The sequence below is a fragment of the Vigna radiata genome, chromosome 10 (genome assembly GCF_000741045.1).
Source record: "Vigna radiata var. radiata cultivar VC1973A chromosome 10, Vradiata_ver6, whole genome shotgun sequence".
Taxonomy (NCBI): domain Eukaryota; kingdom Viridiplantae; phylum Streptophyta; class Magnoliopsida; order Fabales; family Fabaceae; genus Vigna; species Vigna radiata.
In genome coordinates this window covers 11,820,304-11,846,208 of record NC_028360.1, presented here as the reverse complement: position 1 = coordinate 11,846,208, position 25,905 = coordinate 11,820,304, and the positions used below count along the sequence as shown (strand labels likewise).

At 30.0% G+C, this 25,905-nt stretch overlaps 3 protein-coding genes and 2 non-coding genes across 21 annotated transcripts; 3 read left to right on the top strand and 2 right to left on the bottom strand.

Moving 5' to 3' along the window:
- Window positions 1–9,478: 9,478 nt before the first annotated feature.
- LOC106775657 (sugar transporter ERD6-like 5) lies at window positions 9,479–13,562 on the top strand. Its single transcript, XM_014662800.2, has 18 exons — window positions 9,479–9,834; window positions 9,923–9,985; window positions 10,264–10,353; window positions 10,439–10,498; window positions 10,702–10,767; window positions 10,867–10,932; window positions 11,059–11,134; window positions 11,233–11,297; window positions 11,457–11,549; window positions 11,640–11,723; window positions 11,805–11,889; window positions 11,993–12,036; window positions 12,178–12,240; window positions 12,337–12,396; window positions 12,484–12,537; window positions 12,776–12,835; window positions 12,923–13,037; window positions 13,194–13,562. Exons 1-18 carry the CDS (start codon window positions 9,664–9,666, stop codon window positions 13,310–13,312), a joined length of 1,434 nt encoding a protein of 477 aa, XP_014518286.1. The 5' UTR covers window positions 9,479–9,663; the 3' UTR covers window positions 13,313–13,562.
- Window positions 13,563–15,097: 1,535 nt separating this feature from the next.
- On the top strand, window positions 15,098–21,583 carry LOC106775656 (sugar transporter ERD6-like 5). 17 transcript variants are annotated; one of them, XM_014662799.2, is made up of 19 exons: window positions 15,102–15,656; window positions 15,732–15,794; window positions 15,909–15,998; window positions 16,340–16,399; window positions 16,543–16,608; window positions 16,709–16,774; window positions 16,868–16,943; window positions 17,030–17,094; window positions 17,250–17,342; window positions 17,431–17,511; window positions 17,606–17,690; window positions 17,808–17,851; window positions 17,960–18,022; window positions 18,102–18,161; window positions 18,253–18,306; window positions 18,681–18,740; window positions 18,819–18,933; window positions 19,064–19,212; window positions 21,211–21,583. In XM_014662799.2, exons 1-18 carry the CDS (start codon window positions 15,456–15,458, stop codon window positions 19,177–19,179), a joined length of 1,458 nt encoding a protein of 485 aa, XP_014518285.1. In that variant the 5' UTR covers window positions 15,102–15,455; the 3' UTR covers window positions 19,180–19,212; window positions 21,211–21,583. The 17 variants fall into 17 exon arrangements, 9 of the variants coding, with proteins under 9 accessions (XP_022643021.1, XP_022643026.1, XP_022643025.1 ...); XM_022787299.1 differs by lacking the exon at window positions 21,211–21,583 and having other exon boundaries at window positions 15,103–15,656; window positions 19,064–19,332; XR_002669988.1 differs by lacking the exons at window positions 19,064–19,212; window positions 21,211–21,583 and having other exon boundaries at window positions 15,098–15,656; window positions 18,253–18,521; window positions 18,819–18,868.
- On the top strand, window positions 19,440–21,200 carry LOC106775659 (protein FANTASTIC FOUR 3). Its single transcript, XM_014662802.2, has one exon. It carries the CDS (start codon window positions 19,956–19,958, stop codon window positions 20,754–20,756), a length of 801 nt encoding a protein of 266 aa, XP_014518288.1. The 5' UTR covers window positions 19,440–19,955; the 3' UTR covers window positions 20,757–21,200.
- Window positions 21,584–22,109: 526 nt separating the features above from the next.
- TRNAS-UGA lies at window positions 22,110–22,191 on the bottom strand. Its single transcript has one exon. It is a non-coding gene; the product is annotated as a tRNA-Ser (tRNA).
- A 379-nt stretch (window positions 22,192–22,570) lies between these two features.
- On the bottom strand, window positions 22,571–22,652 carry TRNAS-UGA. Its single transcript has one exon. It is a non-coding gene; the product is annotated as a tRNA-Ser (tRNA).
- Window positions 22,653–25,905: the final 3,253 nt, after the last annotated feature.

Here is a 25,905-nt window from a genome sequence, read left to right as displayed (position 1 = left end):
AAAGTAAACTAATAAAACAAATCTTAAAAATGGAATGGGGGGGTGGGGGTTAGAATTGGGGAGGTACAGGGAGTAACCCCCATTTTCTTTTTTTCACATCAGATTTTTGTTTATGTACGGCCCAATTACTTTCTTTAACAACCCAATTTATATATTTCTGGCTATTACATCCTGCACCCATCAGATTTCTTTCAGCACTCTATCACTTTTGAAAATTATGTTCTGAAACACAGTGAACAACTTTTTCTCTCTTTCCTTTTTTTTTTTTTCCTGAAAGCAATTTTCCTTTTCTATTATGGATTTTTTTCTTCTGAAAGCTTCTTGATGGGATGGATGAAAAATCTCTGAGGTATAGGAAACAGTAGCTTGTGTTTTCCTTTTGACCCTCCGATTTCTTTTCCATCCGGGAAGTGACACGTGTTACATTCACTCCACTCAAAATCCTGTCCACTCATAGTATCATGAGTCACTTTTCAAATATATTTTCTGAAACATTATATATAATATACTTCTATTTTCTGAGAAATTAAACACGACTAATTGAATAGATTTTATGACCAGAGTTCAAATCCTAATTCAAAATATAAAAAAATTGAAACGAAAGTCCACCAATGTAATGTTTGATGAGAGATACTCTTGAGTAATAAAAAATTATAAAATAATTTCAATGTTATCTAAATTTCAATTACTACATATATTAAATATTTAATTATTTTATTTTTGGTTTCATACAAATAAAATAAAATTGAAAGAAATTAATCATAATAATTAAAAACTTTGAAAACTATTTGATTACGATTTAAATCATAAAATATAACTAAATAGCATAATTATGAAAGGAAAACTGACTAATTCAACCTTCAGGTCATGAAAAGATACACATACATATTAGTAAAAAGGAGAAAAAAATTATAATATTAAGGAACACGTTTCAAGATATAAATATTATTATGGTTAAAACCATTTAGGCGTCTCTATTTTTGTAAAGTATTCCTAATTTGGTCCTCTTCTTTTAAACCTTCCCAATTGAGTGTTAATTTCAAACAAATTAGCCCTTGCCGTTAAAAATCGTTAACGGTATTAAAATTGTGCAGAGGTGGGTAGATGACGTGGTTAAAATTCTCCCTTTGAGGTGTTAAAATTGTGCAGAGGTGTTCAAATTTTTCCCATTCTCCTCTCCACAATTTTAACACCTCACAATTTTAACACTTCAAAACGAGAATTTTAACCACGTCATCTACTCACCTCTGCATAATTTTAACACCATTAACAATTTTTAACGGCAGAGGCTAATTTGTTTCAAATTAACACTTATAAAGACTCAATTGAGAAGGTTTAAAAGAAAAGGACCAAATTGAAAATACCTTACGAAAATAGGGACGCCTAAATGGTTTTAACCTATTATTATCTAATGTGAATGATTATCAACTTGATACTCATTAATATGAATTGTTAATATAAAATAAAAAGAAAGATCAAGTTGAGATAAAAGAATAATTATAATCCATTTGAGTTACCCTTATAATAAATATAACCATATTCTTATTCCTATTCATTTCTACTTTTATTCTTTATTATATACACACAGTGAAAACATTTGAGTTACCCTTATAATAAATACTTTTTATTTATTTTGTGGATATTTTTTAATTAAAAATGATTAAATTTAAAAAACAGTTAAATCAAAAAATGAAATAGTCACTTAAAATGATGAAATTGATTAAAATAAATATTTTAATTTAAAAAAAATAAAAGGTAAAATTATAAAATAAATATGATAAAAAAATATATTTTACACACGAATATAGATAATTATTCTAATTAAAAAACTTTTATTTAAAAGGTAACGTTACAAAATAAATGTGAGCAGCAAAGAGGATATTTTCCTTTATATATAAATATAGATAAAGAACAATAATAACTTTTTGAAACAGTTGACACATATTTGATAATTAATTTTTGATATATTTCTGATTTGCATGCAAATTGAAGCATAAAATAGTAGTAATAATGTTAATAATAATTACACAAGTTTTGTTTTATCTTATATTAGATCTTGATTCTAAAGTAAGATTGGATCTTAATTCTAGAGTAAGGTACACTATTGTTTAATTTTGAGAGTCATTATGCATTTGTTGTAATCACAAAGGGAATAAAAAAGAAGCAACTTTATAAGATCTCAAAATAGTGTCCCTTATTTAGAAGATGAAATCATTGATATTATTTTTATACATTACTAAATTTACAAATTTAGAAAGACAAGTATAAAAAAAATTGAATTTCATGTGCAAAGTTTTTTAATGCATCATTATAAAATGTAGTAATAATTTGATTAGTATTAATTTACTAATTTAATTATAACGTGAGAAATGTATATATAAAAGGCTAGTACCTTTCTCTACAAAGATATTAGATATAAACAACTCTAATAAATATTTTTTAAATATACAAATTATATTTTTAATTATAATAGTATGAATTATAATATAATTTTTAAAATATAAACAGATAAAAATTTAGTGTATGTAAATATATAGTAAGTGTATGAATAAAATGATGCTAATAAAAAATAATTAACTTTCATTTTTATCATCACTTAAATTTATCAAACAATTGTCCTTGATAAAATCACATTACATTCCATAAACAAAATATCTTCTTTTAAATGTAAAAGTTTGTTCATTATTTTGTGATTTTATTCAACCTTGAGTTAATACCTAAAGTTTTATTATATTAATTCTCGTATAACATCTTTAACATCATTAAAATTTTACACCGACTCCAAATTCATATGATAGCTATACAACTAATATATAATTTTGTAAAATAAGACAACAGTATCCAACCTTAATAATACAAAATATATAGTTTTTTATGTATTAAAATATCAATGATTGTATCCCAATAATAAAAATTATATAATTTTTTATATATAAAACATCAATGATTGTATCAAATTATTAAAGGCAACGTTGTTACTAGCTGTCACCATCGAGTGTCACAGTGAGATAGTATACAATTTGAAACATGAGATTTAAATATTCATATACAATTATATATAAAAGAAAAATCATTTATAATTTAAAATGGTTTCAATTGTTAGATTCTTAAAATACTTTCAGATTAACAATTAAAACTTTAACAAGATTTTTTTTATCAGGAAGTAATCACTGAAATAAAATATAGTAATTAAAAATAATTGTATAAAACTATTTCTATATTAAAAAAAAATCAGTACAGATGGTTCATAACAAATTTAACGTAATGTTAAAAATAAATTAATTCATATTTTTTAGTTAATTATGTCAATTTAATATAAAATTTAGCAAATAATTTGTTCTCACAATTTTTATAAAGTAAAGCATTTTAATTAGTTCTCACAATTTAGAAAATAAAAAAGTGTATTTTTTTCTTAAATAATTTAAATTATTATAATTAAAACTTTATGTTTTTAAGTAGTAACCATTCAACATAATAACGAATATTAAGTATCTTATAAATTATATTATGATTTATTTGATTAAAGACATCAATTCATTAATTAAAACTTAAAAATATTCTTAATGTCTGTCTCTCTCTTTATATATTTAAATAATTTTTATTCTCAAAACTAAAAAAAAAAGAAACCCCCAAACCTTTACTCACCTCTCTCGTTTCTTTCAATCCTTTCTTTTTCATCTCTCTCACTCCAACATTTTCTCTGTCATCCTACTGTTGTCCCAATTGAAAAAAAAAAATCAGAAACTCTTGCCTAACCCTAATCCACCTTCCTCACTTGTCCAATTTGTTTCTTTCTCGTCTCCATACTCTCCCTTAGCCACACGCAACAACCCATGACATCGTAATTTGTTGCTCTTGCTCTGTTCGTTCATTTGAAGGATGTCTTATATATTTTCCCTTCTTCTTATTATTAAATTTCATTTTTAAATTAAATCATGTAAATAAAACCTTCATAAATCAATTAAATTTTCATACATTATTTACACATTTACATCATTTACATCATATTTCATTATATTTTTAAAGAACAAGATATTTCCCTCTATTGTCTTTTTCCCTTTACACAAAGTGTTTCTTTTTCCTTTCTCTATTGGTATGGGATACATGATGTAAGATTACAACCTAGAATTGAAAGAATTGTACTCCTAGGGAGCTCTTCTATACCTATTTCTTTAATTTCCTTATGTCTCCTTTTTATCATTGAATCAACTTTTAGAGGCTTTTAGAATAAACTTTAACCACGGTGCAAGATAAAAAACAGTAAAATCATTTTTTACCTTTGAGATTTGGAAAGAGTAACATAAATTGACAAAGTTTATATTCATTTTACACACATTAATAAATATAAAATGATTATAAAAGAATAAACTTTTTCAATTTTTAAAAATATCTCTGATTCAAATTACCACCACCATCTTCAATTGGGTTGAGATGAGAGAAAAAATGTTAGAGTGATGACAGAGAAAAAGTTGAGATGAGAGAGAAAATATCTCTGATGACAAAGGGTTTTTGATTTTTTTTAATTGGGACAACAGTGAGAAAATGTTGGGGTGAGAGAGATGAAAAAGAAAGAATTGAGAGGAATGAGGGAGGTAAGAGTTTGGGTTTTTTTTTTTTAGTTTTGAGAATGAAAATTATATAAATATTCTTAACCTTAAAACTTAGAATGGATGATAAATGAGGGTATTTTTGTTTACTATAATCCGGTACACATTGTTAAAACGTATCAACTGAAAAACAGGCGTACACGTATTAACAAACCCATATATATATATATATATATATAATTTTTTAAAAAATTAGAAAAAAGTTGGTCAAAGTACTGGCCGTCTTTGGAGAGATGAGATAGAATTTTGGACCAATTTTCTTAAGACGGAACAATATGACCTTATCCTCTTTTTTTTTTTTTTATATATATATATACGAATTAAATATTGAACCAGAACAAATTAAGTTGACTTATTTTATAATTCTTAAATTTAAATAATAAAAAGTTAAATAAAATTTATTTATAAATATAAGATTTTAACATAATCAATTATAATTTTTTAACAAAAATTCAATTAAAAATATTCTTTTGTTATTTAAGTATTAATTTTTTTCACTTATTTCAAAATAGTTTTTTCTACTTTTGTTATATCCTCCTCTTAATCCATTTAGTCAAATTTGGTCTAGGATTATATTTAATTATATATCTATATATATACCTTCCATTTTATTATATTATCTATAGGAGAGCAACTGGATAAGTATCATAAGAAAGTTTGTATATAAATAACAATATACTGTTTATAAAGTGTTAGAAAAATGATTTTTTTTTTTTTTTTATGCAAGATGTGACAGTGAACAAATATGGAATGAAGAAGTTGGCTAAATGAAACAATGAAAAGGCAGCATTTTCTCCCTTTCACTTTCTTCAATGTCACATTATGTCTTATCTGACACTCAAATCTATCCTTTCATTTGCTTCTGCCACAAAAGCATAATTAAATATAGTAAAGCGATATTGGTGACAACATATATAAATATAAAAATGGAAAGTCATTAAGCACTGTGCAATTCACCACTCTCTTGTTAAATCAATAAATTTTGATTCGTGATTGATGACTCTGCACGTAAATTTACCTCACTCATATCAAATCGAATGTTGTGATCCAGACTTATAGTTTGTTCACTTAGGATTAGGATAATTGGAGGTGATTGAAAAAGAGTCATTAATTAGATTTGAGAGTAATTTTTGTTGTTGTTTATTTGAGTAAATTTGGAAGTAAATGAGAGTAAAATTTGAAATAAAGTTTGTAAGAATCAGTGTAAGATTTAGTTTATATGACAAATTAAAAAAATTTACTTTAAAATTCACTCTTATTTACCTTTAAATTCACTCAAATAAACAACAAAAAAATATTATCTTCAAATTCACTCAATCATTCTCTCTCAATTACCTCCGATCACCCCAAGTAAACTTGAAGAAGGAATGATGTATTAGGGATTGGGTATATATAATTAGAAATTAATAAATGAAGAAATAAAAAAAATGTTACTTCATAAACTTTTATTTATTTTAGCTTAGTAAGGATGATTCTAGATATTATTTTATTAATCTAGATATGATATTAGGTTACATATTATGAATGCGTAAGTAAGAAAATTATTTATTTATTTTAAAATTATTTGACAAATTAGAGATATAAAGACTAATTACACACATGTCCACGTACGCATATTTACGTTAAAAAAAGAATACACCTTTTTGGGTATACCTTTACTTTTCTGTTTTATCCCCATCAATATAACTTTTAACTTATTTATTAAAAGCAATTATAAAACTGTCACAAATTTCAATTTATTCTCATTTCTATTTTTTCATCTTGTTTATTGGTTTCAATCCTCACTTACAGTTATTTTTCACTATTTCCATTTTCGTATATATTTTTTTTTCAAGCTATCTTTTGCTCTTCTTTAAAAAAGAATTCATTTTTCACTATTGTTTAGGTAAATGAAAAACATGGGAAAAATATTCACACATAGAGAAGAAAAGAAGAAAGAGTCAAAAATAAAATGGAAAATCAAATTAAATTTTAGTGTAATTAGGAATAATTAAAAAATCATATATAATTAGATTAAATGACACAAAAGCGTAAGACAAATAATGTCCAAATGGAGAATATAAATGACAGGTTATTTTTTTCTAGTATCTTGTCAATATGAGATCCTAAAGATTCACTCTGATCACAATTTGGTGATTTGTAGGTGTTTTTAGAGTTTGTTGTTTGAAACAATGGTTGGACATTTTTAGAGCTATGGTAGTTATCTATGAGGTGAGGGGAAATAGTTTTTATTCTATATTGATTTATAAAGTATGAATTGATAGTATTTATGATGTGTAGTTTGGAGATATTGGATGCTTACGCTTGAAATGTTAATTAATGTAAATTTTTGTGGTTAAGTAGGTGAATTTGATCACGTGATGCTTGTTGATGCTGAATGATTGTATGTTAAACTCTGATTGTCTGATGAATTGTGTTGGTGAAATGTTTGGTGGTGTTGAATTTGGTTTAATGTGAAAGAGAATTGGACTAGGTTTAATGGTAAATATTCTTGGTTAAAATAAAGAGTTTTGGTATGTGAGTTTTTGAGTTAAGGGTTAAAAAGAGGAAATTAAGTCTTAGAGTCTATTTGGATGTGATTTTAGGGTTGTTAGAGTTATGAAGTAGTTGAAATTTGTTCAAGAAAGAGGTAGTAGTACTTTTGTGGTGTTTTGGTTGGTGTTAAGTGCATTTTTAGAGGTTTGGACTAGTGAAATTTTGAATAATTGGTTTTGTTTCCAAATGGAAGGTCTGGGGTGTGTTGGTAAGTCATTTATGACTTGTTAGAGTTCCTAAGTCACTTAAAAATGAGCTAGAACTTATAGAATGAAATTTTGGTCTCAAATGGAAGAGTTTAGATGTTTTTAAGTGAAATCTTATGGTGAGATACTTGATAACTAGTTTAAATTGGGTTTAACACTTTTGTTTAGGTTTAAAATACTTTACAATTCAATCTAGGAGTGTTAAAAGTTTGTGAAAAATATTACAATAGGTTATGGGTTGTTTAGGGGTGCTAATTATGCAAATTTGGTACTGCAAAGTTACATACTTAGTTTAGGAGAGTTCTGACAGTGAATTCCAGAGGCTAAGCGAAACAACTCGTTCATCTTGGGGAGCTTGTTGTTTTAGAACTCGCTAGGCGAGTATTTAAGGTTTTTGGCAAAGAGTTGCAAAGGCTAAGCGAGCTCAGTAGAGACTATTCGTTAGGTGAGTGGGTCTGTGTTCTTGGGTGTTTTTGAATCTTTTCTTTTTATGTGTATGGTTTTGAAAATTATAATGGTTTGTTGTATTATGTGTGATAAGGTTTGAAATATATGTTTGAACGAAATATGGTGTGTAAGAGTTCTAAGGAGGATTTTTAATGGTTGTATCATAATGTTGTTAGTATGAATGCAGGGAGCTTAGTCTTGGGGGTTATCCCGACACTTTAATGATCATTCATTCTTAAGTAGCTGTTTCCAGTATGACCTAAGACGCGATACAGACTAACCTTGTGAGTATGGTAAGGTGAAACCCATTGATAATGACTTTGCAAAGTGATAGAAACTATCACAAGTGCACAACCCACCATAGCTTGACATTCATACTAAATCTGGATAGTCGAGTCTAGGTCTTGAACATGATTAAGATGTTTGTATTGCTTTATGTGAAATATGACTCATGTATGGAATATTAATGTATATTATGATTTGATTTTGTATCACTACCTTATCTTGTTGTTTGTATATTATTGGTATATTTTTGTATGCTGTTGTCTTAGTTATGGCCATCTGGGGAGCATGAACATAAGATGATAAAGTGACTATAGAATAGACTTTAGATAAAAATGACTATGATGCTTAATAGTTTTTATATTATTTCTATGGTAGTTATTTTTTCTTTTGGTTTAGAAGCACAAAATCTATATAGGAAGGTATATTATAGTTATATTTAAATAACTGTAATATAACTTTATATTTTCTTAATTATTTACTATATCATAATATTAATTATGTAATTTGTTCTAGCAATACAGTTTAAAAATGGATGTCACAAAAATGATTCTAAATTTTAAAGATTAAAAACACTAACTAAAATAATACATGTAATAAGTAATTCTTCGCACTCATTAATAATATAAAACCAGACATTACCGAATTTGATATGACACCTAACGAAAACTTCCCACGCAACTAAAACTTCTCTCAATAATTGCACGTGATTTAATTTTATCAATCATACATAAATCACCATAACATTTAATAAATTTAACCCCTCTTCGTAAAAATCATTTTATTTTGTTGAAATTAGCATGTGATACGCGCCACAACTAATAATAATTGAAAGTATATAAAATAAAAAAGATACTTTTGTGTTGTATACATAATCTTCTAAAAATCTTATAAAATATAAAATAAAAAACCACGTGAAATGAATGTTAGTTTTTTAAATAAGCATATTGGGAATGACAACGGGTTCTGACGAGCTCTTCAACCCACTCCGTGATTTTACGAAATTATATTCTAAGTTTAAAACATTATATTGTACTAATTTATTAGTGAAAATCTTGTAAAGATATTCACGTAATCCATTTTCCAATTATTCTTCGATTTTTTCAAAGAAGCAGTTGAAAGGTTTACAAATTTACGTTTCTTTTATAAAATAAGTGAATTTAGATTTGTCATATTTTAAAAAAATATATTCAAATTATCCAAAAATATCCTCAATAAAATATGAATTTAAATAAAATATGAAAAAGTTTTCTTTTTTTTTAAAAAGGTCGTAGATTTATTGCTGTTGTAGATAACGTGGAAGGAAGAGAGTCGTAGAATAATGAAATGGCTAAAAATCAGAGTGTATTGATTTAGAGAGTAGAATAGACATCCAAAAATTATTTCTTTTCAACTACTTTTTCTCCCAACAACTGGCTGACAGTTATTTTAATAATAAAATATTAAATATGCGATTTTGTTCTTGTGCTAGAAATCTGATACAGAACCACATGATTATCTGCTAAGCTTTCTTGTTAAGTGTAAAACAACTTGTGTGGAGTGTTTGGTCGTGTGGTGGAAACTTTTGGGCGAAGGAATCATCACTCATGGGCATCAGAGGCAGTGAAGCAAGTGTAAACTCAACTCCTCTGCTGTCTTCCAGCAAAGATGGAGTTGATTTCCATGAAGATGAGCAAAGTGAAGCTTCTGAGATGACATTTATGCTTGTTTTCACCGCCGTTTCTGCTACGATTGGTTCTTACGTTTTTGGGTATGCTGTAAGTTATCAATCACACATTTTGGTTCATCACAGTTCAGAATCACCACTTCTGTTCTTGCCGTCACATCAGACACCTCTTTTTGCAGCTCGGATATTCATCCCCTTCTCAGTATGGAATCGTGCATGACCTGAATCTCTCTGTCGCCGAGGTTACGACCTAACAATCTTTGTTTTTGTAATCTTTCTTAAAATGTATCGCGTGGTAAGAACAGTTGACTTTACTGGAAATTGAATGTAAAATTTTGATGTTTAAGTTGTGTATATCTTTTCTGGTATTCTCTAATTTTATTTGAGGTCACCTCAATTGTTTGTGTAATACATAGATGAAACTGACAATACCTAAGAAGTTGTGTTAAGTTTTCTCTTAAATTCACTCCTCATAGTTTATTGGTTCTTGTTTATTTGATCGTTTATGTCACTTTTCCAGTACTCAACTTTTGGTTCAATATTGACGATTGGAGCGATAGTTGGTGCCACTTTAAGTGGTAGAATAGCAGATTATGTGGGTCGGCGATTGGTAAGTCAGAGACAGATTACACTTAGTTTTAGTTTCAGTGGTACTGTTGTTCACTTTGGGTTAAATTTTTCATTTTTCCATGAAGGCCATGGGTTTCTCGGAGGTTTTCTGCATCTTGGGATCAGTTATCATAGCATTCTCAAAGGTTTGCCATTAATTTCTTCCCATATTTCTCAAATTGAAGTCTACGGATATCCGAGATTCTTTATTAACTAGGCTTCAAGCAAAACTGCTTCTAGTTAAATGGTTTACTTCGTGTTTATTTCTATCTGTTCCTTCCTACGCCCAAAGCCACAGGGTCAATTTCCTTAAATTCAGTCTAAGATAATGAATATTCCGTGTTTGAAGGTTTCTTGGTGGCTTTATATTGGAAGAATGTTGGTAGGATGTGGGGTTGGCATCATATCTTATGTGGTAAGTGCTTTAACGTTTGATATGTTATGACTGCAATTCAAATTAATGTTATTCAGTCAATCAAGAAATACATGTAACACAGTTCCCTTTGCAAATCAGGTTCCAGTATACATAGCAGAAATAACACCCAAAGATCTCAGAGGAGCATTTACCGAAGGTCATCTGGTAAAGGAATACTATAAATGATATCACATCAGTCATTCCCCTCTTATTTTGTGTATCGTGCCACTTATTTTTTGTGTCACTCAATAAAGGCTCACTTTAAATGTCTATTTGGTATTGTTGTGGCAGTTAATGACTTGTTGTGGGTTGTCATTAACTTATCTTATTGGCGCATTTTTGAATTGGCGGATTTTGGCATTGATCGGTAAATATACTTGTACTATTCTTTATGTTGCTCTTTTTCACAAAACCAAATTAAAAAGGGTTCGAAATAACTCACATAATTTTTTGTCTATATCTCAGGAACTGTTCCTTGTATTGTGCACCTTCTGACTCTTCCCTTCATCCCTGATTCTCCCAGGTGGCTGGTGAGTTGTTCTTAGCTTCTGGAATTTTGCTCTTTGATCAGTACATGTTGGACACATATCACACAAGCAACCAAGTTTTTTCTTCTGTTTGTCAAATGATTAGAGTCAACACATGTCATTGGATAACACAGCACAACTGATATATGTAATCTTCTGCAGGCTAAGGTTGGTCGGATGAAAGAGAGTGAGTCTGCTCTACAGCGCCTAAGAGGAAAGCATGCTGATGTTTATGAGGAGGCCACTGAAATCAGAGTATACAACAAGTTCTTGTTTGGGTTATGATCTTACTAGGGGACACATAATTTAATATTTAACATTTTTTGGCTGTACCTTCATTTGTAGGAATACACAGAAGCCCTTCAGCAACACACAGAAAAAGGAAATATTATTGTCTTATTTAAGTTGCAGTATTTAAGGACACTCACTGTGAGCATTCTAAATTCATTCCATTCATTCAGGCTATCTTAATGTTTTCCAGGCTCTCATGGTATTTAGTTACTTGTTTAGGTAGGTGTAGGCTTGATGATACTGCAACAGTTTGGAGGGATTAGTGGCATTCTTTTCTATACAAATTCCATATTTATCTCTGCTGGTAGGTGCAGGTCCTTCTAACATATGCCAAATAAGAAAAAACAAATCAGAGAATACTAGATTTGTGCATGATTCATTAAGGCAAAGATTCTTCTCTTTTACAGGATTTTCAGACACTATTGGAACAATAGCAGTGGGTGTCTTCAAGGTTTTTATTTCTGTTTACACAATTTCATTACTTCTGTGTGCTCAATTCTATACAATACAAGTTCAGTGCCATTTTGGATGATGCATGTACACTTCATTCCGGGGTCTTCTCTTCACATAGTCCTTTTATTTGTGTTTATAGGTCTCATTTTCATTTTTAGGAGTACTTTTGATGGATAGATGTGGAAGACGACCACTTTTACTGGTAAAATGGCCAATTTTTTTCTTCCTTTTTTAATTTATAATTTTATCTGTTTCCATGTTCTGTTGATTCTCATCCTAAATTTTGACTCTTACACAGGCTTCTGCTACAGGAGCATGCGTAGGAAGCTTCCTGACAGCCCTATCATTCTTCTTGAAGGTTCTTTTCTTTTGATAGAAGATCTTTGCTTTAATCATTTTTGCTTTTTGAATCATTTCTAAGAACAATTAGGCTTGCTTGATACAGGATTTACATGAATGGAAGTCAATAAGTCCCTTTATAGCGCTTGTTGGTGTACTGGTAATGCTTTTCTAACAATGCCAACACTTGCATCTTGTACTTATCCTTGTCTTTTCATTTTTCATTGGCCTTGTATTTGTCTTAGTAAGATCGAATGGAATTTAGGACTTTAATGTTGTCTCTGAAGTTTAATTCTCCGACAAAATTTCAATTCATGTTGTATATTCAGCCTGGTTTACTCATGGATTGAATGACTGATAGATAAAAGCAATTTGGCTTTAAATTTCCTAATGAGCAGGTATACATGGGATTGTTCTCGCTAGGCATGTCTGGAATTCCGTCTGTTATAATGTCTGAGGTAGCTTTGTTCAACTATGCTTCGACTCATCAAATCAAAATTGAAATATAATAAATCCTCAGCACATGAATGCTGTTCATGTTTCAGATATTTCCCATTAATGTGAAGGGCACTGCTGGAAGCTTAGTAATCTTGGTTAACTGGACATGTTCATTGATTGTTGCATATACTTTTAACTTTCTCATGAGTTGGAGTTCATCAGGTAAACTTCAATTTACTCTTATTTCCTGTTTTCCACTCTAACACATACATTAATTTCCTCAAGAGACAAGACAAAAAAATCAATAAAACATCAAAATTTAAAGAAGTATTTTATGAAAAACATGTTCATTGTCATGTTTTGGTTGTGTTGGAGCAGGAACTTTCTTCTTGTTCTCTGGCATATGTGCCAGCACTGTTGTTTTCGTAGCAAAACTAGTACCAGAGACCAAGGGGCGTACACTAGAGGAAATTCAAGCTTCTTTGAATAGCTTATGAGAGATGAATTTGGTATTCCTCTGCAACAGAATTTCTGCAAGTTGCACATTGATGGGGTTTCGTGTAAAGAAGTTTATTCAAAAGTTACATAAGTTTGAATCATGGAGATAACAATCTCCAAGTCACAATATTTTTTTTGTGATTGTATTATTTATCCAATTTAATCAGTATTAGCAAAAACAGAGACTCTGTGTATGTAATTTTTCTTTGCTGTCTTAGAATTTATATAAATAAAAATGTATAATATGTATATAATTTATTTTATTTTATTTTATTTATATTATGTAAACAAGAAATTAATGTGCACACTTTTATAATCCATGTTAGTCACTTTCCACTATCTCATTATTTGTTTCTTTTTTCAATTTGTGACTTAAAAATATTATTATGAGTAAAATATGAAAACAATTTAGTGTCAATTGCTATTATGTATCATTAAAAATATAACAAAACTAAATAAAATTGATTATGTAGAAATATAACTTAAATAACTTTTGTTAATTTTTGTTTTATGTTTCTAATATTTTTTTTTAAAAATTGGATACTTAAAAAGTTTATATTTTTTGTCTAAATATTTTATATTATATGTTGAAGTGTTTTCTAAACTAAAATACACTTCAGAAAACAATAGGAATGGTTGAAGCTTAGTATAATATAAATTAATTTACATTAAGTTGATTACTTGCCGGCAGAATACATTATCACATGGTAACAAGTATTATAATAAAATAAAGTTAAAATACTAAAAGAGATTGTTTTTTTTAAAAAAAAAACTTAAAATCCAGTTAAAAAGAGTGAAGTGATAATAAGAACAAAATGAAAATGATTTTTTTTTTCAGGATCTTCAACCAAAATTTTATGATGAATTATATATCTAATTTTAAAAAAAATACTGGATACTCAAGACGAAAATAAGTAAATCTAAAATTTATTTAAATCTAAAAATATTAATGATGGATATTATGTATCATATTGTATCGTATTATGATTATTAGATACTAAAAATATAAAAGAATTTTAATTGTGTGGATGCGATGTATCATATTGTATTAATCATAAAAGAAGACCAACATGCTTCAAGTGACAAACATGTTTGGTCTTTTATGTCGTTAGAAGTTAAATTCTAAAAGTATGTAAAATGGTCAAGAGATTAATAGTTGTGTCTTGGATTAAAATACCTACTAAAGTTTGAGTTGTAATAATTAAAAAAAAAAGACTTGCCAATAATAGTAAAAATATAGGCAAAGTAACATTTTAATTTTGTATTAAAAAATTAATAATGGTGGGTTGAAAATATAATATAAATAGCATCACACAGGAATATCTAAGTTACTATTTCATCGCTCATCACCAATTTATATTATCTACTGTGTTTTTGTACTGTTTATCTGTTGTAATTTAAAAATATATTGATGGATATTAATTTTGATATTTTAAAATATAATATAATTTTTTTAATGCATCAATCTCATATTTTATTCTTTGTCCATTTCAGTGCATTTGAGAAAAAGTAGTTCGGAGGATTTGGAAGTATTTGATGATAATTTTTTTTTCCTGTTTATTTAAATAGATTTGGAGGTAAGTAAAAGTGAATTTGGAACTAAATTTTTTTAATCTATCACATAAATTAAATCTTACACTAATTCTCATAAATTTTTACTTTCAAATCTACTCTCACTTATTTCCAAATTTATTCAAATAAAAAAAAAATTAATTCGAATGTTTTCAATTACTTTTCTCTAAATTCACAAAAACCTTAAAACTCAGGACAACACAAAAGAATCTTGAGGGCTTGGTCATCACATGCAAGAAAAGGTAAGATTTTCAGAATGCCACAGCTTGGAACTCTTGGCCTTTTGTGCAAGCTTATGATGACACATCATCCTACAAAAAATCTATGCCTATCAGTTCAGATTTCACATGCCCAGTAACAAAAACCATGTCACAGTCCCTCCAATGAAGTTGAGTTCAAAACATCAAACGCAGTATCGAAAGTCAATAATACACAAGACTTATCTCCAACACTGTCGTCCTCATTAGTCATTTTTGGACCTCACAAAGCACTGTTCTTCATAGATTCATTTACTGTCACACAAGCAACCTTAAAATTGGTAGTGTCTCCTAAATCCGCTTCTGGGGAACCATGGACGACAGTTCTAAGAGTTCTGAACCGAGAGAATGTTCAAGTCCATTGCTTTCCACAGAAATATTGCAAGCTTATCATCATGGTAACGATGGGGTTGCGTGTGAGGAAAAGAGGCAGAAAGAAACTTGGTCGGTACCAGCTATTCTTATACTTACCACCCTTGTTGCGGTTTCTGGTTCTTATGTTTTTGGGTCTGCTGTAAGTTCCCTTCACACGTTTTTGCTTTGGCAATTTTATGAGAGTAGTACCATTGTCAGTGTATGAATTTTGCAGATTGGATATTCGTCTCCTGCTCAAAATGGAATCATGAATGATCTCAATCTCGGCGTGGCTGAGGTTTGAACTTTGAATCACGACCTTTGTTTTGGTTTCTCATGTATTAACCATTTAACTGGTGAGAGGAAGGAAGGAACACATTTAATACCTTTTTATTGGTCTGGTTTTATTCAGTATTCGGTTTTTGGATCAATACTGACGATTGGAGCAATGATTGGGGCCATCATAAGTGGTAGAATAGCAGACTACGCAGGTCGAAGAGCTGTAAGTTTATTCAGTTTGTGTTTTGAAATGAAAGTTTCATGAGGTTAGGTATTTCAAGACACGGGAGATTTGAAACCAATCAGTTATCAAAAAGTCTATACAAGAAATTACAACATCACTTTTAACTTAACTTTAGGCAATAAGTTTTCGTGAATCAGTCCATACAAGATAGTGTAACAATACTTTTAATCCAAAACCTTCAAGCAACATGTTTAGGAATCTTCTACTTGTATACTGGTATTTTGAATTCCTAACAATCTTCTCCACCTTGAATTACTGGTCATCTTGAATTCCTAACAATCTTATTTCAATCTTCGTTTTTGTTCCATCTTGAAAAACAGGCTATGGGTTTCTCCGAAGTATTCTGCATCTTGGGATGGCTTGCCATAGCATTCTCAAAGGTTACCATCCTTACACGCCACTTTCTTATAAGCCTATACAAGCAAAATATCTTTTTGAGAAATTAACTTGATCGGTAAAACAAACCTTGATATTTGCACACAAGTTAAGTCGTTTTTATCTGACACATGGTGCTTGTTTGAAGGTTGGTTGGTGGCTATACGTGGGAAGATTTTTGGTAGGATGTGGAATGGGCCTTCTATCTTATGTGGTAATTGTTGTGACTCTTAGTTTTTCACAAGTGCAGTTCGAGAGGAATTCGGTCACTCAAAACAAAAACAATGGGTTTGTTTCTTCTGTTTTCATTATAGGTACCAGTTTATGTGGCAGAAGTAACACCCAAGAATCTCCGAGGGGGATTCACCACAGTTCATCAGGTAAAGAAACGATAAATCTTTTCTTAGTATCACTTTACTCTCATTGCAAGTAATAGGCTTATTTAAAATCCAATTTGGAGTTTCTTTTGACAGTTAATGATTTGTTGTGGGGTATCATTAACTTATCTTATTGGATCGTTCTTAAATTGGAGGATTTTGGCTCTAATAGGTAATGCTCATCTGCATGGTTTTCATCTAACATAGTGAAATTAAGAAAGGTTGCAATGTAAGTGGCATTTTCTTTCTTTATCTCAGGAACTATTCCGTGTCTCGTACAACTTTTGGGTCTATTCTTCATTCCCGAATCTCCTAGGTGGTTGGTGAGTTGTTTGAGATATTTTTGTTCATCTGTTGTTGAACATGACACGATTCACACAAGAAACTGAGATTTTCAGTCACTTGTGCCAAATAATTGGAATCACTACATTGTAGACAAACACATTGCAAGTTTGTGACAGTTTGAAATCTTGTGTAGGCAAAATTTGGTCACTGGGAAAGGAGTGAATCTGTTCTACAGCGTCTTAGAGGAAAGAATGCTGATGTTTCTCAAGAGGCCACTGAAATTAGAGTACATATAGTGTTTGTTTATTACAGTGTTCGGGTGGTAGAAGAGGCTTAAGAGTCTAACACATTATTCTATGTTATGTTTTTTGTAGGATTTTACCGAAGCCCTTCAGACCGAAACAGAAGCTACCATTTTTGGCTTATTTCAGTTGCAGTATTTGAAGTCACTTACTGTGAGCTGAGCTTTCTAAGATATATATCCTTGTTCTTGTAGCCTGTCTTGTCCTTTTTGCAGATTCTTATAGTATTTTTTAATTACTTTGTTAGGTAGGAGTTGGTCTGATGATACTGCAACAGTTTGGAGGGGTTAACGGCATTGCTTTTTATGCAAGTTCTATATTCATCTCTGCTGGTACATGCATATTCTTTTTTTAATGCTTCTAACACATGACTGATAAAGAAGATGGCCATGAGAATGTTCAACTTATAACACAATTGTCATAGAGGCAGAAATTCTTATCTATCTCAGGATTTTCGGGAAGTATTGGAATGATAGCAATGGTTGCAGTTCAGGTTCTTCATTCTCTTCATACAGTCGATTCGCTCACCTTCTTAATGTTGTATAAAATGAGATAGATGCCACTCCTTTGGTGAGTCTTCTCTTCACTTGTATCTTCATAGATCCCAATGACAGCTCTGGGAGTGCTTTTGATGGATAAATCTGGTAGACGACCACTTCTGCTGGTAGAAAAGATGATGTTTTGTTTCTTCTGTTTTGTGCTGATATGTAAGATCTGAATCCAAAATGTTTAGCTTTATGCAGGTTTCTGCTTCGGGAACATCCTTAGGATGCTTCCTTGCAGCCCTATCATTCTTCTTGCAGGTTCTTTAAATAACAAAACCTACACTACCAAGTTTGTTTTTTCACTTTAGTTATTTCAAAATGATCAATTAATTGAGCTTGGCTCATGCAGGACCTACATAAATGGAAGGAAGTCAGTCCCATTCTGGCACTTGTCGGTGTACTGGTGATGATTTTTCAATGGCAATGTTTTGAATCTCTGATTACAGTCAGCAATCTTATGCATTTAATTGGATAATAATAACAATAACAAAACATAAATTCGAATTCATTACTTTGTATTATGACATTGAAATGAGATGACAGAATGTTACCTGTGTTTTCTTTTTGCCCAGTTAATAATAACATCACCGAAGATCAAGTACTTATAGAGTGGATAATGTAATGAAGTTTGAGTTCTCTAGTGTCAAATACTCAAACCAAATACTGACTTCTTTCTTTGTTTCTAGTTAGCATTTTATATTTAACGAAGAATATTGAAAATATTAAAATAAATCCACATACCTGATATTTTGAGCATTTAATTTTTGCAATGATCAGGTATATACAGGATCATTCTCTCTTGGCATGGGGGGAATCCCATGGGTGATAATGTCTGAGGTAGTTTTTATATGAAATAAAAAATGGAGCATAAGAAGTTCTTAAAGTGTACTGAATTATCTTTTTTATGGCTCCCAGATATTTCCCATTAATGTGAAGGGCTCTGCAGGAAGTGTTGTGACATTGGTTAGCTGGTTGTGTTCTTGGATTGTGTCATATGCTTTTAACTTTCTCATGAGCTGGAGTTCTGCAGGTAGGTTCATTCATACTCACTCTTTCAATTCCTTGTGAGAATACTTACTCCACCCTTAAAAGAGAAAACCAAAATGAACCACAAAAGAAAAGATACCAAGAAAGCAAAAACTCACATCATGTTTGTTCAGGAACTTTCTTCATCTTCTCTGCCATATGTGGCTTCACCGTTCTGTTCGTGGCAAAACTAGTGCCGGAGACGAAGGGGCGTACGCTAGAAGAAATTCAAGAATCCCTCAAGAGATGAATTCGGCACATTTATGAAGGACACGGACAAATGGTGATTTCTGAACAACTTTTACAACGTTGATCTGAAAACTGAAAACTACTTTTTCAAATAAGAACTTATGTAGAAACGATTCAAATAACCAGCAATTTAATTTTCGGAAGAACGTGTAAATGATCATTGCCTGGGTCGTCTGGGAGCAGGAACAACTCGCGCAAACTCCGAGGGCCAATGTCTGTCTGTGTTTTGCAAACGTGCTTATTGGAAGACCTGGGAATCGCGTTTTCTTAATTTTGTTAGAGATGGTCAAACGGTAACAAGAGAATAACCAAAATAAAAAATGGTTTCTAATTATTGAGTAAAACGTGTATGAGCATAAAAATGGTAGAAAAGAAATGAAAAGAAAAGAAAGAGATTAACGAAGTGATAAAAAGAGGTCAACGCATAATTAATACGTGGAATGTAGGATTAGGAGATAAGAGGTTAGCGTTTGGTTAAAATTTAACCCACAGAAAAAAAAAAAAAGAGATAAAAAGCTATTTGCGCGGAGTCCAACGTGGGACCCGGCACCGTTTGCTCCAAGAGGGATTCCAGCTCATACCCCGAAACAAACACGCCCTTCCTTTTCTTGCGTTTTGTTTGGTTGGCACTCTCACTCTGCCACCCCATGCCCATGCTATGCTTTTCCTTTTTATTTTATTAATACCTTCTTTCTCTTCTTCTCATCTTCCAGAATCCCTTCTCACAAATTGTTACAACTACTTTTACGTTTTGATTATGATTATTGTTATTATGCCATGACAAACTCAATCGGTTTCTCTTTCTATCCGCCTTTTCTTTTCTCCCTCGTCTTCCCTGCCATGATCAAATTGTTCAAGAGAAACACCTCCACTGACACGTGTCATCATCACCACCACTATCACCACCATCCACTTTTGGGCCTTGGACTCGCCACCACAGACGTCCACAGACCTCCCAACGTTCTGGAGTCCGCCATGTTGAAGCCCAACAGCGACGCTCCTCGGCCCAAGAAGACACAGATTGGATCCCTTGATAACGACGTGGTTTGCGTGGTCAGCGGCTTGGCCTCATGCACGGAGAATCTAGGCTGCGAGAGCTCCGACCAAATCCACAGTAATTGCGAGGATGAGGGTGTGATCGAAGGGGAGGAGATTTCTCGGAGGAGAACGGTAAAGACGGAGGGGAGAGGGAAGGTGAGGACATTTCCACCGCCGCTGTCGTCGCTCAATCGGAACGGTAAACCGAATTTTTATCTCCGGCCCGTGAGGAAAGACGGGAGGTTGGAGTTGACTGAAGTGAGAATAGAGCGGGCGGAGATTCTGCATGCGTGGCGAGAGAACGGACGTTTGACATTGCGTCTGGTGTCAGATCTTGAAGAGGAAGAGGAAGAGATAGAAGAAGAAGAGATAGAAGAAGAAGAAGAGAAAGGAATAGAGGAAGAGAATGTCGGAGAGTGGAGGCTCCTTGGCGTGGGAGGGAGTAGTGAAGGGTTAAGGAGGTGTCACGAGATGGTGAACCATCATCACCATCACCATGTTCATGGCAGCATGCGCATGTGTGGAATCAGCATTGTGTGAGGGTTGGAGGGACACGTGGCATGGGGTTTTGAAGGGGAAGGTAGATGCAGTGAATGAATGATTTGAACGTTGGAATTTGCACTGAGGAAATTGGCAGAAGAAAGGTTGGATGTGTGTAGAGAGAAAACATGCATGCATGCGGTGGTGTTTGGTTGCGGAGAAAAACGACACCACCGAGAGGTCCACATACGCTGTAATTACTTTAACTGCGTTTTGTATTCTTAGGCAGAGAGAGAGAGAGAATGTTCCACACGGAGAGCGATTGTACTGTATTTACCAAATTTTGAAGATTTATGTTAGATGTCAAAACCAATTCCTGAACATATTTTCTTCAGTTTTTAAGATTGTCGGAAAATTTTCCATTTAATCAACTCAGTGGCTTCTAATTTGAACTCTCGTAATCTCACTCTCTCCGATTTGAACTGCTTATATGTTTTCTTGTCTCTGGTTTCAGTTAATCTGATTGTTCTATAGAAGGATTTATTTGAAGAAAAATGGGTTCTGTGAATTTGAAGAAAGTGAGACTGGAGACAGTGTAAGTAAGTGTAAGTGGTTGTTCTTTCACCAAAAAATTTCAGTTGATGAGAATATAAGAAAAGTTATGAATGGAACAATCGCAGAAGTTGGTGCTTCTTGGCTTGTTCTTGAAGATGTTCAAATGATTTGATTGAAATCAAATAGGTATGAAGGATTGTTGGGTGGACACTCACTCGACCAACAGAACTTGAGTGTGAACAGTGCAAGATATATACAAACAGTTGGAAAGAATAAAAAATAATGGTGACATACTTCAATATTTTCTTGTTCTGTTTGAATTTAAAAAGCTACCTCGTATACGTTATTTCTAATGACTCAAAAAATTCATTACTTCAATCATGTCACCCTAAGACATTGACTATTTCATCTCTTCATCCACCATTTTTCAATCTGGTAATGAAGCTTTCAAAAAATTAAGGCATGTTTTACTTCCTCTAACATATCCTCCTTTTAAATTTTTACTCACCTTAAATTTCAAAAATCATAAATACTTGAATTCTCTTTGGTAAACAATCTGCTTTTGAAGTCCAATATTTGATGCGTGTAAATTATGGAGGATTTATTATTGATGAGATTAAGTAAAATATCTACATCATCACTACAAATGCAATGAAATATATGAAGAAATAAATATACAAACTATTTTAGAGAAGGTAATTTATTTTCTCTAGTTTCGTTTGAAATATATTTATTTTTTATTTAAACTTATCTTTATTGGAAACTTTAATATATTACTTTTTTTTATGCATTTTATTGTTTCTGATGCTTTATGTTTGCAATGAAAATCAATCATTAAAATTTATAAAAAATCAAAACCGTCGACAGCAGGGTTCGAACCTGCGCGGGCGAAGCCCAACAGATTTCAAGTCTGTCTCCTTAACCACTCGGACATATCGACATTGTTGAGGCATTATGGGTCAACTTGATACAAGAACCATGTTTACATTTTATTATTTCATTCACCTTCTAGAAGATGGTATGCATAAAAATTAAAAGAGGCTAAAAAAATATTTTTAAATGAAAATTAGTGTAAACGTATTAGTTAGCGTGTAGTTAAAATGTAGCTAAATATTGTTTATTTTTTCATAAACCTCATTAAATGGGATTGGTTTGAAATGGGTCCACAATTCAATCCTGGGCTATCAGGTTTAGTTATTAAAAAAAATGTGATATTTTAAAAGTAATTAAAATAAAAATCTCTAATATTTATTAATTTTTAGAATATATATCAAAATATTCATAATGAAAGTTATAGTTATATGAAAATTAATTAAAAACGTCGACAGCAGGGTTCGAACCTGCGCGGGCGTAGCCCAACAGATTTCAAGTCTGTCTCCTTAACCACTCGGACATATCGACGATTCTTGGAAGTTTGCATCATATATTTTATTAAAAGTTAAGTAATTATTAACTTTTGAAATTAATGATTGAGATAATACAAAAAAACTAAATACTTGAGATTTTTTTTATTCAAAATAATTGAAATTTAAATATCGATATGTATATCAAAGTTTGAATTAGTTTTATTAATGACTCTAGTTTATTTTACTTTACCAGTATTTTATTATGTTTTATATTGTAATAAATAAATATCTTTAATATATAAATTAAAATTAAATTTCATAAAATATAATATTATAATTAAAATTTATAATAAATTGGTATCGTAGAGTATAAATATATTCTTTCTACTGTGATGACTTGTTTAACGTAAAGAAAAATTATAACAAAAGATTGTTATTAGAATATTTATATTTGCAAAAGATGTTAGAATTCTTTAAAAAGTTTTTAGTCATTCGAAACCACAAAAGAAGAACGAATTGATGAAGTTTGACATATATAGTTTAACTTAATTATATAGTAAACTTCGAAATTTCAACTATTGGGTTAATTATCAAATGATTATACAACTATTGTGATCGATTAAAATTTATTTTGATTAAGAGTTAAATATATATTTTTATTTTCAAATTATTATGAAAAATTGTGTATCATTCTTCAATTAAATTATAAAAATTTGGTCTTTATATTATAAAATATGTTTCCCAACAAATTATATGTTAAAGTTATATTTTAATTCATGAAATTTTGTTTAACATGTTAGATGTTTTGCATATATTTTTATACAATAAAAGAAATTAAATATTTTATATTTTAATTTAAAAACAAAACATAATTTTTTTATAATAATTTAAAGACGAAAAAAATATTTAATTATTTGATAAATAATAATCTAAGAACAATCTTATAAGAATTCACCATTTAAACAAAAATATAAATTTTCTTATAAATATTGTATAAATAATTTATATTACCAAATGTTTTCTCATTAAAAAAAACACTTAATCATATAAAAAAATACTAACTTAAATGCATTATTTTCACATTTAACTTTTCATCTCCTTCTACTTTCCAAAATTGAACCTTTCCATTTCTTTCCAAAATTGTTATAAAAGTTGTACCAAGCTCTCCCAAAAACAACTTCATTTACTCTTTCACCATTTTTGAATATTATCTCTCTTTCTTCTTCCACATTGTTTGGTAACTTCACACCAATATTTGATGCTTGATTTATAAATTCATCTTTCACATTAAAACTTATAATAAAAAAAAAATACAATTAATTATTTTCCATATTGGCAAATTGTTCATAAAAAATATTACTTTCCCATAACATTCTTCTAGTGCCCTTTTGAATCCTTGAAGTGCTTTCTAATGGTGGCCTTGGAATAGAGAACCTTATTTTGAAGGTACCTTGTCCTACATATTTAAAGTGCACCAATTTTCCAACCTCAATGTGATAGAAATCCTTCAAACTATTCATACCATTGTTAAAATAAGCACAAACTTTATTGTTTATTGTAATAAGATCAATTTCCACAGCAAAAATATTGCCATAATCATCTTCAAGTATAACTGCTTTCCCCAGTTCATTACTCCATGTCTTATAGAACCCTTTTGGAATTCTTACTCTGCTCTGATTTATATTTTACAAAAATAAACTATGTTAGATATTATGATTATTAAATGAAAATTAATTATACAAAAAAAAAATTATGTAGTAATATTTACCTCACAAGCACGAATTATTCCTTCAAAGTAGGCATCTGTGTAATCATTTGTTTTTCCAAATTGTTGATCCATGGTCTGTGTATAACATAAAAATTAGATATTTACACGTCAAATATAATTATTTTTATATTTTTGGAAATATTATATTACAATGAGAAACTTAATTAATTGAGGAAGAACATTGATTTCACACATAACACTATGAAATGATTTCTAAACAAAATTCTTTTCACATGTCTTTATTAAAGAACAATCCAAAACACAAAATGTTTAATATTTTTACTAAAGATAAACAAGTAAAGGTATATTAAATGGGATAATGATACTTAGACAATATTTTTTTACAATATTTGAACATCATCTGCATGGACCAATCACAGAATGACACGTAGATGATATTCAAATGTTTATTAAAAAAATATTATCTAAATATCATTATCCTATTAAATGTTTTATAGAAATTACAAAGTATTTGAAAAGGAACCGCCAACATTTTCTATAAGGTACATTATAATAAAGATAGAAAAATTATATGATATATTAAAATAACTAAATCATCTTTTTAATTATGTTTTTTCAAAGATGAATGGTAGTTGATTTTAAAATAACAATAAAATACATAAGATAAAATTAAAAATTTCATTTGTTGTTGTTTATACATAAAATCTTATGTTTTTTCTTCGTTAACAAATATAATATTTAATTCGCAACTATTTTCTAATATAAATATTAAATCACTTATTCCTTTTATTCACATCAAACCATTTCCAGTTTTAGTCAATACTCATATGAATGACAAAAATGAAATAACCAGATTGTGTAAATTCATGGACAATGAATACAAAGGATAAAACCTGAATATGCATGGAATAAAAAAAAATGAACCTTTTTGATGAGAGAGAATTTTAGTAAGATAGGAAAAAACTTTGTCTTCCTTCCATTAAACCTGAGAAAAAAAGATGAGAAAATAGGAAAAGAAAGAGATTAATGTTAGTTTTTGCATGAACGAAGAAAAAGAATGACATAAAGAAGCCTAAAATGTAATCTAACATGAATAAATTGGAGAACCTAACAATAATATTTTTCTTGAAAAGGCTGAAAATGGCTATTCAGCAGATGAAAATTATGATGTTATATCATCAGAATGTGTATTTTATGTCAAAGAGTAAAAGAAACTTGAGAAAAGTTGAAGTAAATAGATTGTCTTGTTTGAATGACAAAGTAATGAACTTAATATTTTAATAAAAATAACGTTTATTCTTCAACAGTTATATTTGACTTATTTACTTTTATATATTAATTTATAATATCATATTTATTATGTTGAAGAGAGATCAAAGTTAAGAAAAGCTTTAAAAGTGTCATTGATATCTATATATTAAGTTGAATTAACCTTTTATATAACTAGCACAATATGAGAGTCATACCGAGTCTACTCAATGGGAGGTTCACCCATTGGTTCATTAAATATGACAAATTCTCAAATTATATATATATATATATATATATATATATATATATATATATATATATATATATT

What these genes read in the sequence shown, in the direction of transcription:
- LOC106775657 (XM_014662800.2), top strand. Translation starts at nt 9,664, where the DNA reads ATGGGCATCAGAGGCAGTGAAGCAAGTGTAAACTCAACTCCTCTGCTG. An exon ending in CATTTACCGAAGGTCATCTG is followed by an intron (nt 10,933 to 11,058) that starts GTAAAGGAATAC and finishes TTGTTGTGGCAG; the next exon opens with TTAATGACTTGTTGTGGGTT. An exon ending in CATGAGTTGGAGTTCATCAG is followed by an intron (nt 13,038 to 13,193) that starts GTAAACTTCAAT and finishes GTGTTGGAGCAG; the next exon opens with GAACTTTCTTCTTGTTCTCT.
- LOC106775656 (XM_014662799.2), top strand. Translation starts at nt 15,456, where the DNA reads ATGGACGACAGTTCTAAGAGTTCTGAACCGAGAGAATGTTCAAGTCCA. An exon ending in CCGAATCTCCTAGGTGGTTG is followed by an intron (nt 17,095 to 17,249) that starts GTGAGTTGTTTG and finishes AATCTTGTGTAG; the next exon opens with GCAAAATTTGGTCACTGGGA. An exon ending in TTCTATATTCATCTCTGCTG is followed by an intron (nt 17,691 to 17,807) that starts GTACATGCATAT and finishes TATCTATCTCAG; the next exon opens with GATTTTCGGGAAGTATTGGA.
- LOC106775659 (XM_014662802.2), top strand. Translation starts at nt 19,956, where the DNA reads ATGACAAACTCAATCGGTTTCTCTTTCTATCCGCCTTTTCTTTTCTCC.